Genomic DNA, 15,280 nt, shown 5'->3' with positions numbered 1-15,280 from the left:
CCTCTAGAGTCATGTGGATTACAATAAGTAGAAGGTAGAAAATGCCCTCATGGATCCTGAACAGCAGTAATTTCTTCTGAAAAGGTTCATTTTGTGCTCTATCCCACGTAAGTAGCATAAAAATTTCACCATAACAAGAGGACACAGAGGTTTTCATGAATAAGTTCCTATGTTGCCACAAAAAAATGTTATTCAATGTGACCTATTGGATATTTAGATTGTACCAGCAATTTTATGGCCAGGAAGGTCATTTCAAAACGAATTCACATCAGCAGCGTATAAGTAAAAACGAGAGTATCCTGAAACCGATCAGATTATCATCTAAACTGTGTAGTGAGGCAAGAATGGCCGAAATATTGAAATATTCCACTGAGTGGCTTAATTCTGAGAATGAGAAATAGTGCCTTTTGACTCTGGTCAGTGATTCCTGCCCATGCTCTTCTTAAGGTAAATAGTAATAGAAGTCAGATAAATAGTATACTTAGACAATAAAAGACTTTAGAGAAAGAGAGGCTTGGTGTGAATCCGGCCAACACTCAGTAACTATGTCACCTGGCATCTAATTATTAGCCTTTATAAAAGCCTGAGTTTCACCAAATGGGGCACACAGTCCACATTAACTGGTTAAAATATGGATATACAACCCAACTCACTGATTGCTGTACGAATTAAATGTGACTTATGATTTCACTTATATGTGGAACGGAAGAAATAAAACAGATGAGCAAACAAAACCAGAAACAGACTCATAAATACCAGGAACAAACTGGTGGTTGATGGGGGGGGGGGGGGTGGGCAAAACAGGCGAAGGGGATTAAGAAGTATAAACTTCCAGTTATAAAATAAATAAATCATGGATATGAAAAGAAGAGGATAGGGAATATAGTCAATAATACTGCAATAATGTTGTCGGGTGACAGATGGTAACTACAATGACTTGAGCACTGCGTATAGAATTGCTGAATCACTATGGTATGCACCTAACACTAAATAACATATTTACGTATATCAACTATATGTAAATTAAGAAAAAAATTTTCTAAAGAATTACATGTGATTCACATTGTAAAACACTTTCAAGATGGTGGCATACAATAAGGACTCCGTAAAAGATAGCTGCTGATAGCATATAATATCATTATTGTTATTGTTAGCATAGTTAGGCATTCCCTCATATACAAGATATCCAGATAGTTAATAAGAAACAATGCCAGACGCAAAAAAACAATGGTTAATAAGCTTCACAGAAGAACGTTTTCATGACTCAGAGTATATAGATTTTTTAAATAGGATACACAGTGCACTATCCGTTAAGGAAGACTTGAGAAATGAGATACATTACATTAGAGATACATCTACACGAAATGAGATACGTCAGTATAAGAAGGATATTTTTAACAGAGTAAAAGGCTAGACACAGAGTGGAAAAAGATATTTGCAATGCACATAATCAACAAGGATTTGATTCACAAAATATTGTTAAGAACTGCCATGAATCATTGAGAGACAACCTAACAGAAAAATAGCAGGAATAAGCACTTGAAATAAGCACTTCACAAAAATGATACTGAAATGGTCATTAAACCCTCAAAAATGTGCTCAGCTTCACACAAATAGCTTACAAATGAAAAATAAAAAAGATCTGACAATACCAAGTGTGGACAAGGATAAGGAACACCTGGAATTCTCCTAGGCTGCTGATGGGAGCATAAATTATTTCTGTCATTTTGGAAACTGTTTGGCAGTATTTACGAAACATGAATGTGTACACTTATGCCATGATACAGCAATACCAGTCCTAGGCATACACCAGTAGAAATGTGGACAAACATATCCTGAACACAGATATAAGAGTACTCTAGCAACATTGCTCCTGACCCCCCCCTCCAATAGGGATCAACCCAAATGCACCTATGGAGAGGTTGCTACACATCCCAGTTAGCCTGAATCTGTTGCAATTTATACCTGTTATCCTGGCATAATTGTTAATGGAGCTGGTATACCTCTCAAAACCATTAAGTCTCTAAAGTGTCCTAATGAGTTCATCAGTGGAAATGGAGGAGTAAGGACCTCAAAAAACTGCTCCTCTGTAAAATCAGTAACACTGGCAAAAATGGTCAAAATCAACTTTTTCAGAGTTCTGACAATTAATTAGGTCTTGCAACAATCTTAGGTACTTCTATTGGAAAAAGTGATAGCTGAATCTAAGTAAGAATAGCAAGTTTTGAGGACATTTTAGCTTGCCTTATTTTCATCTTCATCTCTTCATTTCCCTATCTCCACAATCATGTGAAAAACAGCAGTCCAGCTATCACTAAAGAAGGCAATGAGCTCCCACAAAACACCGTTCTCAGAGAACTGTCATTATTTGACCTGTCTGACAGTTCGCAGGAAACCCCCACTCACAGGGTTTGTTGCTATCTGACCTCAGAACTCACTTGTGCAGGTAGTCTTTACTCCAAGGGGAGTTTGTGAAAAATAATCAGTAACAACTGTTTAATATCACAGCTGCCTGAGGCAGTGATGACAGTTGGGGCAAAAGAGGTAGTTGACCAAGAAATGTTTTAAACAGCTGGGGAATAAGATATTCATAAGCAATAGTTCTGGGAATCTGGGAATCATAGTTCTGGGAATCTAGAAAATCACAAACATGTCTAGGACTGTGCACACATTCATAAAACCCTGAGAAGGCCCTGTGCTCACACCTCTGGCTGACCTTGGGTCTCTGTGCAAGCGGAGGTGAAGGCTCAGGCAGAGTTGTTCACTAGCTCCCTGAGTGTTGAAGACATGGAGATCCTTGGGAAAGACTGGAAGTCTAATTGGTTCCAGGCGTTTAAGGAAATCTCCCCAATCATTAGCTGACTACTAAACTGAGCAGAGGCTTCAGTGGCTACACACGACAAAGAATAAATATTTTATAGATTTCAGCAAAGTCACTTAACAAATAAGCAACAGTGACAAGAATCAACACCAACAAACCCTGGCGGTGAGGGTGGGAGGATCTGGTTTCAAGAGTCACCACATTATATTCTTCAAAATGTAGTTTTCAACCAAGTAAGTATGAAATATGCAAAAACAACAAAGCATGCCCCATACACAAGAAAAGAAGCAGTCAACAGAAACTGTCCCTAAGGAAGTCCAGATGGTAGCTTGCTAGACAGACATTAAATCAACTATTTTGAATATATCCAAAGAACTAAAGGAAATCATGTCTAAAGAAGTAAAGTATCAGAATGATATCTCACCAAATAGAAAATATCAATAGAGAAATTTAAAAAGTTTTTTTCAGAGAACCAAATACAAATTCTAGAATTGAAATGTAGAATAATTGAAGTGAAAAATTTACCAGAGGGGCTGGACAACAGGTTTGAACTGGCAAAAAAAAAAAAAAAAGAATCCGTGAACTTGAAGTAGGTCAACTGAAATTATCCAGTCTATGAAACAGAACAAAAAAAAGAATGAAGAGAGGGGCGCCTGGGTGGCACAGCGGTTAAGCGCCTGCCTTCGGCTCAGGGCGTGATCCCGGCGTTATGGGATCGAGCCCCACATCAGGCTCTTCTGCTATGAGCCTGCTTCTTCCTCTCCCACTCCCCCTGCTTGTGTTCCCTCTCTCCCTGGCTGTCTCTATCTCTGTCGAATAAATAAATAAAATCTTTAAAAAAAAAAAAAAAGAATGAAGAGAGACAAACAGAGTCTCAGAGACTTGTGTCATCAAGTGCAACTAACATAAAATAATGGAAGTCCCAGAAGGAGAAGAGAAAAATGGACGGGAGGACTATTTGAAGAAATGATAGTTGAAAACTTTCCAAATGTGATTTAGACACACACATCCATATATCCAAGAAGCTCAATGAATTCCAGGTAGAATAAACTGAAAGAAATACTTAGAGACATATCATAAACTATTTAAACACAAAGACAAAAAAATAGCAACAGAGAAGCAACTCATCTAATGCATCAGTTTTTAATTTTAAGTAGGCTCCATCCCCAACGTGGGGCTTGAACTCACAACACTGAGAGTAAAAGTCACAAGCTCTATGGACAGAGCCAGCCAGGTGCCCCAAGAAGCAACTCATCTATACAAGGGATCCCCCTAAGATTAAAAGTTGATTTCTCATCAGAATCCATGGAGGCCAGATGGCAGTACAACAATATTTTCAAAACATTACAATTAGACCGTCAATCAAGAATTCTATATCCAGCAAAATTATCCTTCAAAAATGAAGGAGAAATGAAGACATTCCCAGATAGACAAAAGTGTCCTGGCTTGGATGATAAAATACATATTCACCCTACCCAACTAGTAGCCTGCATGTGTGTATATGGGTGGGGAGTGGCTTGTAGGGTGCTAGAAACTTCTGTCCCCTGACTGAGGCAGTGGCTATGTGTTTACTCTGTGATACTTCATGGAGCAATACATTTATGTTTCGTACACTCTTCTTTATGTGTTTTATATCACTGATTTAAAGAAAGAAAAAACAGATGATTTTTGCCTGTTCACAAACAAATGACCACTTTCTTACTTTAATTGCCTAAGTGGAAATAACTTAGGGGCCAAACCCAGAAACTCAGTGAAATCACCTATTACTCTTTTCCATGCCTTTGATCCAGCTCTGGCTTCTGCATGAAATATTCGCACTGTCCGTTTCAACCAATTCATCCCTATTCATGCTTTAACATTAATGGTCAGGCTCTCCTACCCTACAAAGATCTATCCATGTGTTTTTCTCCCACATCACATGTGAACAATTTTAAGAGTGGGAACTGTGTCAAAATCTTCTTGTTCTGAACAGCCCTGTGCAAAGCATGAAGGCAGCTTAGAGTAAAAGCTGGAGGAATTCATGCATCATGGAAACACATGAAAGAGGCCTTCCTAACATGACAGAAAGTTCTGGTAGAGTGCACCACAACCAACCAAACCCAAACAATTCCCTACAAAATTAAATGCTAACCCTGAAGTGATTAACAGTAGTATTTTTTAAAACGATTAACATGCAAACTTCAAGAACACGGGGTACAAATTTCTGATAAGATGAGAAAGAGAAATTTTCTGGGCATAGCTAGTCATTTCTGGGATGTCATTATTTTACTTTATGAGTAATATTAGAAGAGAACATTATGGTAAAAAATTTTGACAGCTCAAATAATTTCTAAACTAAGGAATTCATCATCTCTTTCTAAGGCTCTACACAAATGTATTGAAACTACACTGACAAATCCTTCAACTCACAGCAAAGAGGGCAAGTTTCTCAAAGTCCACTCACGTCCTTCCCTGGGCTTCCCTTGGAACACTCTGGGTGAGTTGTTTCATTTCTGAATTCAATGTAAACGTGTATTTTGTCATTAACCGTTCTTGTTTCTACAATGAGCCAAAGATAAAACCCAGCACTAAAAGGAAAACAGGGTGGGTTACATAGGCGGGAGGGGAAGATATCTGGTTCAGAGGTTTGAAACGCCCTAAAAGGAAGTGCCCGACAAACCTGAAAGAGGAAGGCGTCACCCAGAGAATTGCTGAGGCAGAAGACGAAGTCCTTCTTGGGGTGCTCGGGCACAGCCTGCACAATGCTGTTCTCCACCCAGACGGCGTGCTTAGGGATGCTGTTGTGGTCTATTCCAGACCTGCCGTCGCTCTCGTAGAAAAAGAGTGTGCACCCTGAGAAAACAAAACAGGAGTCCACGTTGAGTGTTCAGTGCTTGTACAACAAGAGCTCAGTGGTGGAAACTATTGTTTGTGACCTGTCACAAGGAGAGGGCTGGAAATTAAAGAGTGTGGAAACCTAGAGAGCAAAGAGAATAGGGTCTTGCTTATAGTGAAGTCTTGGATGGACTGAGAGAAAGGAAAAGATTCTTTTTTTTTTTTTTTTTTAAGATTTTATTTGTTTGAGAGAGAGAGCATGAGCAGGGGAAGGGGCAGAGCGAGAGGGAGAAGCAGATTCCCCGCTGAGCAGAGAGCCCAGTGCAGGGCTCAGTCCCAGGACTCTGGGATCGTGACCTGAGCTGAAGGCAGATGCTTAACCAAGTGAGCCACCCAGGCGCCCCAAAAGGCAAAGATTCTTAAATCACAGTTTCTCAACCCACACAAAACTCCCTCCATGCACGCCCTCAAGTTCTTTAAGACCCTCACTTTCTGTTGTAGGGTATTTCGTTACAGGCATATGGGGGTCTTACGGCTCCTTTGGCCAGTGGGGGCTAGAAACCCAGCTCTACAGGTCAGAACTGCGAGTTCCATGGTGTGAGGCCTGCCAGTCAGTAGGGACCACTGGTGTCCCTTCCCAATAGCTCACGGGATATACAACCAGACGACACCTTTTATTGGGTTTCTTAGCTATCCCCTTGGAGCAAACCATTTATAATACCGGCATTAGGTGTTTTAAGAATAAGGAAAGAAATGACAGGTTTTTTTATCTCAAATATGTTCTACAAAATGTTCTTCTACAAATAAACCATGTCCCTGTTCCTAGTGAAAGAAGAAATGGCACGGCACATGCCAGATGAAGGCCTGGGGGCTGGGGATCTGCAAGCCTGGTCCACGCTTAATTGCGCTATGAAACCAATGACAGTCAGTATAAACGTCTCAGAGATTTGTGGCAAGGTGGCTGCTTCACGAGACACCCTCCATCGTCGCCTAAATGTAAGGCTCACTTCAATAATAATTACTAGCTGAACGTTTACTGTCAACTAATCGAGACCAATTTCAGGGGAAGCCTGGGCCCAACTTTATGACTCTTTCTTAACTCAGTTTTCCACATCTTAACCACCCGCAAGGGCCACGCTTTATGTGAACAGCAAAGTCCTTGAAAGTACAATCTATTCAGCTACAATACGAGTTTTCAGAAAGCAAATTTGCTTCTATGTGATTAGCAAGGTAGAATGATGGGGATCGATGGAAAAGTCCCATGAGTTCAAAGGCAGTGCTTCCCAGCCCGTCATATTTCACATCTGTAGGTTAACAGCTGCTGAATGCAAATCCCCAAACTCAGGGGAATGCCACATCCACTCGCTTCCCAATGTTTCCCTTGGCAGAGTTTCCCAAAAGCCTTCCTTACAAGTCCTGTCGTATGGTGCTCCTGACCTTTATGGTTTCTTCATCGTTGCCCCGGTCTCAATAATTCAGGAGTTTCCATTCTTTCTACCTATTCAAGTTATAGTTACTTTGTTCTTAAAAGCGAAGTCCCACATTTTCTACAGTATTTACTGTTAAAATGTAAGATGTGAACCATGTGAGTATTTTTAGCAGGGCATTTAGTTATCGATCTATCTATCTATCTATGTTGTGCTGGGCTACACAGAAGTTGCATGCATATAATTTAATGACATCCCCGTTTAGTAGTCTGCCCCAACCTTACTCTTCCCATAATCCCTGTTATTGTGAAGATCTCAGGTCTTTTCAGAAACACATATATCACACTGAAGAGTGTGTACCTATTTTCACTTAAGCTAGCATAGATTCAGAGATAAAAACATAGGAAAGAAAATGGAAAGGGGATGCTATTTTCCTCCAAATCAGAGATTCCTGAAGTGAGGCAATTTTGCCCTCAAGGTCAAGGACATCTGGTGGTGTCTGGAGACACTAGGTGTGGGGGGAACGGGGGCAGGTGCCACTGGCATCCCACAGGTAGAGGCCAGGGATGCCACTAACATCCTGCCACATCCCGGATAGCATCCCCACAACAAAGAATTATCCGGAAAATGTCAATAGTGCCCCTGTTGAGAAACCCTGCTCTAATCTTTAGGACTAACACGATGCTAATGATTAGCAGATTCGGAACAGAAAAGGAGCAACACAGCTGTACTGTAGGTTGAGGACAGAGACTGAAGCCTGCGGATAATGAAGAGGAGACATCCACACACCCGGGCATGTACCACTGTTGTGCATTTTACAGTCTTCTCAAATTGTTGTTTTTATAATTTTGCAATGCTGGTTTACAATCACCCGTGACAGTTAGGTGGTTAAAATCGGCTTTTACTCTAATTTTCCACTTGTTTCGGTGTGAAGATCAACAGGAAGCAGCAAATCCAGGAAGCACGCGCCCCCTGAAAGCAGTCCATTCGCCTTCACCTTCCCCTGAACGTCATCTGTATGCTCAGCGGTTGCCGAGAGAGATGCCCCAGAGATTAATTCTAAATGAAATTTTTTAAAAATTAATTATTCTGTCTAAAGTGGAAGAATCTTTGGAGAAATCTACCCCACAGCTCCCAGGTGTTCTGCTTTTTTATTTCTCGATATCCAAGGTGAAGAGAAAAACAGCAGCACGTTCTGACTTTGAGTGGCAAGGACCAGCCCCAAGGACGTCAAGATATAATGGGAACCCGTCAGGATTAAGAAACAAAGGGCTCAGTGGCTCTGTGCTCTGGGCCTGGATCCTGACAGACTGTGTCATCCAAATCCGGGTCACCAAGAACGTGCAGGCTCCCTCCTCTAACGGGCTCCTGAGCTGTTGTTCCAAGAGGTCACACCCTGCCTGCCTTCCAGTACCCTTTATTCTCTAAGGCAAGGGCAGAAACAAAACAGTGCCCTCTTCCACATCCCAAGTAAAAGATCACCTAATTATTGTTAGTCTATGACACTAACACTGGTGTCCTCAAATTTAGTGTGGGAATCACCTGGGAAGCTTGGTTAACACACAAATTCAGGGCCTGTCATGGGCTGAGTTATAGTGCCAAATTCCTATAATAAAGTCCTAATCCGGTACCTCAGAATGTGACTGTATTTGGAGTTAGGATCTCTACAAAGGTAATTACAGTAAATTGGGGCCATAGGAGTGGGCCCTGATCCAATCTGACTGCTACCCTTCTAAGAAGGGGGAATCTGGACACAGACAGAAGGGGAAGGCCATGGGAAGATAGTGGAAGAAGAGAGCCATCTACAAGCCAAGGAGACAGGTGTCACACCAACCCCACTCCCACCGGGATCTCTTGCAGCTTCCAGAACTGTGAGAAGATAAATTTCTTTGGTTAAGCCATTCAGACTGTGGTACTTGGTTATAACAGTCCCGATACCGGGCAGAGGGATACGCCTTCACATTTCTGCAAGAATATGGGCCTGGTGGTGAGCTACCTTGACCACAGGGCCTGGATCTGGAAATAGCAGAGCAAGGAGACAGAAAGAACCTGGGACCTGGATGACTCATAGGAAGCAGTCGCCACAACAAGTTCAGATGGTCTACAACGGGAGGAAAATCAGTTCTATCTCGCTTAATGCATCGTCAGTGTGGGTCTCTGTGACGTGCAGTGAAACATACGGTCTAATTAACCAGCTCCCTTCTTGTCTCACTGAAGTACTGAAGCACCAGTTGGCACTAGTAAGAATGGGACCAACCCCACCTTGCTTGTCCTGCAGGGGTTGGCCTGCGCCTCACTGTGCAGACTCTAGGGTATTCTGCGCCTCGAGGATTGGAAGTTCTCACACCAACCACAGTTGGTGAGATTGAGTATCAAATGGTCTAGAGCATACACCACACCTGGAAAGCCCAAACTCCCTCCTGTGCTTGTCCTTCACGCTTGTCAACCTACGAACCCATCCTGCCCTATCCTAACCCTGTTTCAAATCTGGCTTCTGACAGAAGGTCTAAGTGGGCGCCAAGTATTCTTTTTAAGACACAGAGCTCACAAATGTGTTATGACTTTTATACAACCGAGACATATGCAGACATATACACATACTTCAAGAGTATAAAATGACAATGAACAGCAACATATAAAAATATTATGCTTTTAATGAAAAGGCAGTGATCTCCCCACGTGTATATATCTATACACACACATACTCATACAAAGTGTGACCGTAAAACAATGACTTTTTCACAAACCTATGATGGCTCACTCTATTAAGCACTAGGCTGAACCTTATGAAATTAGTGATAGTCTATCATTTTTGACCTAAAGAAATGGTCATTTCCTAGGATTCCAATGAATAAGTTTGCCTCTGAAACAGTCATTTTAGTCNTTTTTGACCTAAAGAAATGGTCATTTCCTAGGATTCCAATGAATAAGTTTGCCTCTGAAACAGTCATTTTAGGAGGTATTTCACTAACTTGAATGATTAAAAAAGTTTTTTTCTTTTGCACCATGTCCCTCAAAACTGTCATCAGAAGCAGCTGTATATACAAGGAAACTCGATGTGCTACGCTCCTCTAGCTTAACTGTGAAAAAGTAAAGAAAACAAAACAGCGCTGGTGGGGATGGGGAAGCGAGGAGTTACTGAACCATCAAGGAGCAGAAAGTTTCAGTTCAGAGAGATGACTACATTCTGGAGATCTGCTCTATAGTCCACGTGCTCTATAGTCACGGACACCCAAAGATTTAAGAAGGGAGATCTCATGCTAAATATTCTTATCACAATAAAACACAATTTGTTAAAAGTGGTATAAAATATAAACCTCACGTCATCGCAAAACAGCCTGTGCGCGCAGGTGCACCACGGCACGCGAGGTGCGTCCCGCACCGGGGGAGGGGCGCTCCCTCGCCTTACCTTTCAAGGACACCCAGTAGTGCTTCCACTTCCGCCGGGTGGCCGACTCCACCTTCTTGTTCTTCTTGTGCACCAGGAAGTTCTTGACGGCCAGCGCCCCGGCCTTGCGCACCGTGCCCTGCGCTGCCGTGAGCAGGATGTCGGACTGGCCGGGGGAGCTCAGGGTGCCGCTGCTCTGCTCGTCGCTGTGCGCCGAGCCCGCCTCCTCCAGGCTCTCGCTGTTGGTGGTGCTCATCTCCAGCTCCCGACGGAAATTCTCGTACACCCCCTGGCGGGCCGCATCCCCGGTGGAGCTGCTGCCGCTGTCGCTGCCCACGAAGGCGCGGCCGGTGGGGGGCGAGTAGCTGGAGTTGGTGGCATTGGATCGCCTGGACAGGAGGTCCGTGTCGGTGGTGGCCCCTTCGATCCCACTGTCCGCAAACTCACTGCCCTCGCCGGCATTAACATCCTTGGGCGCAGAAAGGGAGAAAAGCAAGTCATGCATCACGCAGAGAAGTCAGCCGGGGACCGTGTAGCCAGGAGAGCTGCAGGGGACCCTCAGGGCACTGCGGCTCCCAACCTGTCCCGGACCAATTCCTCCTCAACCCCCGGGCTCGCACAAACCCAACTTGCCCGCAGAGCGGCTCGGGGAAAGCCAGCAAGCCGTCCTGGCATGAATGCGAACGATCTGGAACGTTCAAGAAATATATATTAAAAAACAAGGACCGCTTCCGAGAGCTTATCATTTATCTGACTTAGATAATTAACTAGCTGGCAAATCAGCTATAGATGCTCCCACGGCCATGCTGAGAGAGCTCAGCACCCTTACCCTCATCAGCCTGCCCAAAACTCCAGGAAATTCTGCAGGCTGATGCTGCTGCAGAGGTAGGGGGTTACAATGGATAAAAAGGTCTTTGCAGCTAATACCCTTTTCTCTGTTTTCTAACGTGGCGACTAAAAAGATAACTAGCGCACTGCCTCACCCACTCACCCAGCAAGGACCCATGTCCCACGAACAGGCAGGAGTCCTCATGCTGTAATCAGCTTCATTTCTTGAAAACAAGCAGCCTCTCACTCTGCATTGAGCTAAATAAGTCTGTGGGGCCCACAGCTCCAAGGCAGGCTCTCCAATTACCTTGCCCTTTCAAAGCCGGGATGCTAGGAGCCTGAAGCAAGCTACTCACTGCCCCTGAGCCAAGTGACAGCTTAGGGCAACTGCCAACACGCGGGGGTATCAATTCCCAGTTTAAAAACATTTGGAAGTTCCAAAGCACTGTCCCTGTTCTCAGGTTGAACATTTCCGGGACACAGACAGGTCTGTTCTTAAATCAGAAGCTTAATTGCTCTAAAGTGCTACAGGCATATTCATAAACAATAATTAAATAATGGTAGTAATCAAGGAGAGATAATGACAGCAATATTGGACAGGACAGCGCAACGGTCTCATGGATAAGAAATTAAACTGGTTTTTCTCAAAGGAAGAGAACAGGAACACAGGTCTGCCACAAAAGAGATGGCCAAGTAACACAGGGTTTGGGGATTTAACCACTTTTTGAGCCTTCAGTCTCATAAGCATCCAATTATGGTTCGAAAATATAAAAACAGACTATTCTGAGTTGGCACAAAAATGAATGCTTTGGGTTCAAATATTTGTTGAGAGGCAATGGGGCAGAATGAACCAGGCCAGGAACAGACACAGTCCTGCATGAGACCCGGACAGGTGCCATGCCCCCGTATCTCTAAGCACCTCACTTGGTCAATTCTAAGTGAAGGCCTCAAACTTCACTTCACCTTCGTCATGAAGAGACACTAAGTGAACGACTAAAAGATGGGCACAGACATGACAAGCAAGAGGAGACACAGAAAGACAAATGCTGCATGATTCACTTTTATGTGGAATGCAAAAATGTTGAATTCACAGAACAGAGAGTGGAACAGTGGCTGCCAGGGGTGGAGGGGTGGGGGAAATGGGGAGATGGTAGTCAAAGGGTACCAACTTTCAGTTATAAAGTTAATAACATCTAGGGGTGCCTGGGTGGCTCAGTCAGTTAAGGGTCTGACTTTGGCTTAGGTCATGATCTCAGGGTCCTGGGATCGAGCCCAGCATCAGGCTCCCTGATCAGGGGGGACTCTGCTTCTGCCTCTCACCCCACTCATGCTCTCGCTCTCTCTTAAATAAATAAATAAATAAATAAATAAATAAATAAATAAATAAAATCTTTATTAAAAAAGTTAGTAAGTTCTAGAGATCTAATGTGCAGCATGGTGGATATAGTTAATACTGCCTTATACACTTGAAATTTGCTAAGGGAATAGATCTTAAGTGTTTTCACCACACACATACAAAAAGGTAATTATGTGAGGCGATGGATGTGTTAATTAACTTGATTGTGGTAATCATTTCACAATGTATACATATATTAAATCATTACACTGTGCACCTTCAAAAAGAAAAAAACCAACAACAAAGAGAACTGTATGTAAAAGGAGGAAAATGAACAATTTTACACTGGCTGGATCTGGCCAATACAACCTCAGCCAGGTGTCCAAGGTTAACTGAGAGCCCTCTCTACTATCTAAAACTATTCTTTAAAAAAAGAAAAAAAAAGAAAAAGCAAGGAGGACAGCAGTGGTTAAGATAGCTTAGGAGGACCAACTGCATTTCCAATGGAGTTCAGACCCCTGGGATTTCAAGGGGCTTAAAGAAACTGTGGGCACTGCTCAGGGGCATACCCCTCTCACTGCTAGTCCCATCACTTTGCTGTCATGACCCACCAGGGTCATGAAGGACCCAGATCCAGTGGGTAAAAATTCTCTATACAAACAGAAAAACACAGTTAAGAACTCCCATTTCTCCCAGCAGGGACACTGACCATGTCAATAAGACAATAAAGAAATTTGCCATGACTGATGATTCAAGATAACCGTGAGTTGTGGGAGATGAGGAGTTTGTAAATTTCCCAAACATCCGGATTCATTTTCATGTGTCTCAGTCTTTCCCAGGAAGAAATGAAGGCATCAGTTAAAAGCCCCCCTCTAAAATGCAGAGGTGAGAAGCATCTCTGTAAGACAGGGAGAGATAAGCTATGCTGGTAACCTTCCTGGTCCGTAAGAGAAAGACAAGGGAGAGAATGCACACAAGGTATCTTGTAATTCCTAGAGCTCTAGAATGGGAAGGAACCTTGCAAAGCCAACCCCTTGATGAATGGATGAGGACGCTGGGGCTCAGAAAGTCACAAGCCTGGCTGGTGGCCCACTGGGAGTCAGAAACCACATTTCCAACTACCTTTTCCACTATAATATGGCAGCCCCACTGCTCAGTGGCAAGTAGCACCTGGCCAGGTTGTGTCTACATAGTCAACTCTATGCCTTACCCTTTTTTGTCAACAAGGCCCTTTCCAGGTTTTCCCAGCAAAAGCTAGGGGACTATCTATTTGCCTTGACTTGCCAGGCAAAGAGCTCAAATCTCCCAGTGGGGATAAGGGGAAGGAGAAGATGAAAGAGGAGGGAAACAGGCAGAGACGAGACAGGCCAAACCCTCAAGAGCATGTGTCTTAACAGTCTCTGACTTTCCCACAAACCATTTACCCCTTTACAGAATACCCTGGGGCCTCTAGAAGAAACTAGACACTCACCTCTCTGCCAGACCTGAACATCTGCTCATGCCCACCGATGCTGTAGTCCTGCAGTGGCCCAGGCTCTGTGTGCTCAGCTCTGGGATGGCCACTAACCTGAGCGAAGAAGTGCTTGCCCCAGGTAAGAGGCCTGCTGGCCCTAGCTGAGCTTGCACACCCCTCGTGTAACCGCTGGGGAATGCTCGGGATCCAAGCTGACTCCACCTTGTTTCCACAAGTGGCTGAGCAGGCTCGGTGGTACACGTCCCGCACTGATATGTGACCCAGCCCGTTGGAAAACATGTGGGTTGCCCAGCCCCAGGCTTGATTTGGTCAGGAAGCTTGGGATGTCCCAAATACCCAAAGGCCCATGCTCTCGCATCACGGGAAACGAGGACTACCTAACCAGAGGCACTATTCAGCAACGGAATGGTCAATGAGAGGCTCCCGTGTACCAGCAACCTCCAACTTTACTGGGGGAAAGAATCATCTGTAGAACCGTATTACCCAAATGCCTAAGCGCCACACGAGAAATACCAGTTTATAGGGTCTCAGAATCTCTGGTACAAACCCAAGCCAGATACTCTGACATAGAGGCTCTGGGCTCCCACTTCAGNTCCCCCCTTTAGTTTTTTTTTTTTTTTTTTTTTTTCATTCCAGTTAGTTAACATACAGTATTGTATTAGTTTCAAGTTCACACTTTGAAAAACACCAGGCATCCATCCCTCTAAGGCTGCATCCCAAATGCCTGTCACTCAGATGCCAGGATGCCTATCATTGCAATGCCCCTTCTAACAGCTCAGAAGAAAGGCGGCGCCACTGTCACGCAAAAGTTCCCTGATGGTCATCTTGCCACAGGCTCCTCCTCTTCCCTACCTCACTCTCAAGGACATTTGGCTCCTGAGAAACCGGGTTCTCCCCATACTTAGAAGCCCCTGAGAACTTCCCCCCCTCTTCCCAGCAGCAAGGAATCTAAAAACCAACCCTAGGGAAGAATCTCATGGGAGCCTCAGCAGTGTCTGTAGCAAATTCAAGGTATGTTCCTTCATACTGAGTGAGGTATCTTAGCATTGATAGGTCCTAGTAATTAATCAAATACTGAGTTCTAATTCACAAGTCAAAGGAGATCAACGGAAATGGTAAGACCCTAGCTACACAGAGAAGTGAGTCCCAACATGACACACGATCCAGTTAGAGATTTCCTGGAAATTACTCA

The 15,280-nt window shown here is 43.8% G+C and overlaps 1 protein-coding gene across 9 annotated transcripts in view; it reads right to left on the bottom strand.

The window, feature by feature from the left end:
* The window catches only part of TIAM1 (TIAM Rac1 associated GEF 1), a 371,077-nt gene that overhangs the window by 105,142 nt on the left and 250,655 nt on the right, over positions 1-15,280 (bottom strand). For all 9 annotated transcript variants that reach the window (XM_034656384.1, XM_034656389.1, XM_034656398.1 and 6 more), the window contains 2 exons: positions 10,472-10,919; positions 5,481-5,653 (listed from right to left, as the gene is read on the bottom strand). In XM_034656384.1, the coding sequence (XP_034512275.1) occupies positions 5,481-5,653; positions 10,472-10,919 (621 nt within the window). The remainder of the gene's footprint in view (positions 1-5,480; positions 5,654-10,471; positions 10,920-15,280) is intronic.

This window comes from Ailuropoda melanoleuca, chromosome 1 (genome assembly GCF_002007445.2).
Source record: "Ailuropoda melanoleuca isolate Jingjing chromosome 1, ASM200744v2, whole genome shotgun sequence".
NCBI lineage: Eukaryota > Metazoa > Chordata > Mammalia > Carnivora > Ursidae > Ailuropoda > Ailuropoda melanoleuca.
This window is presented reverse-complemented; position numbering and strand designations above follow the sequence as displayed.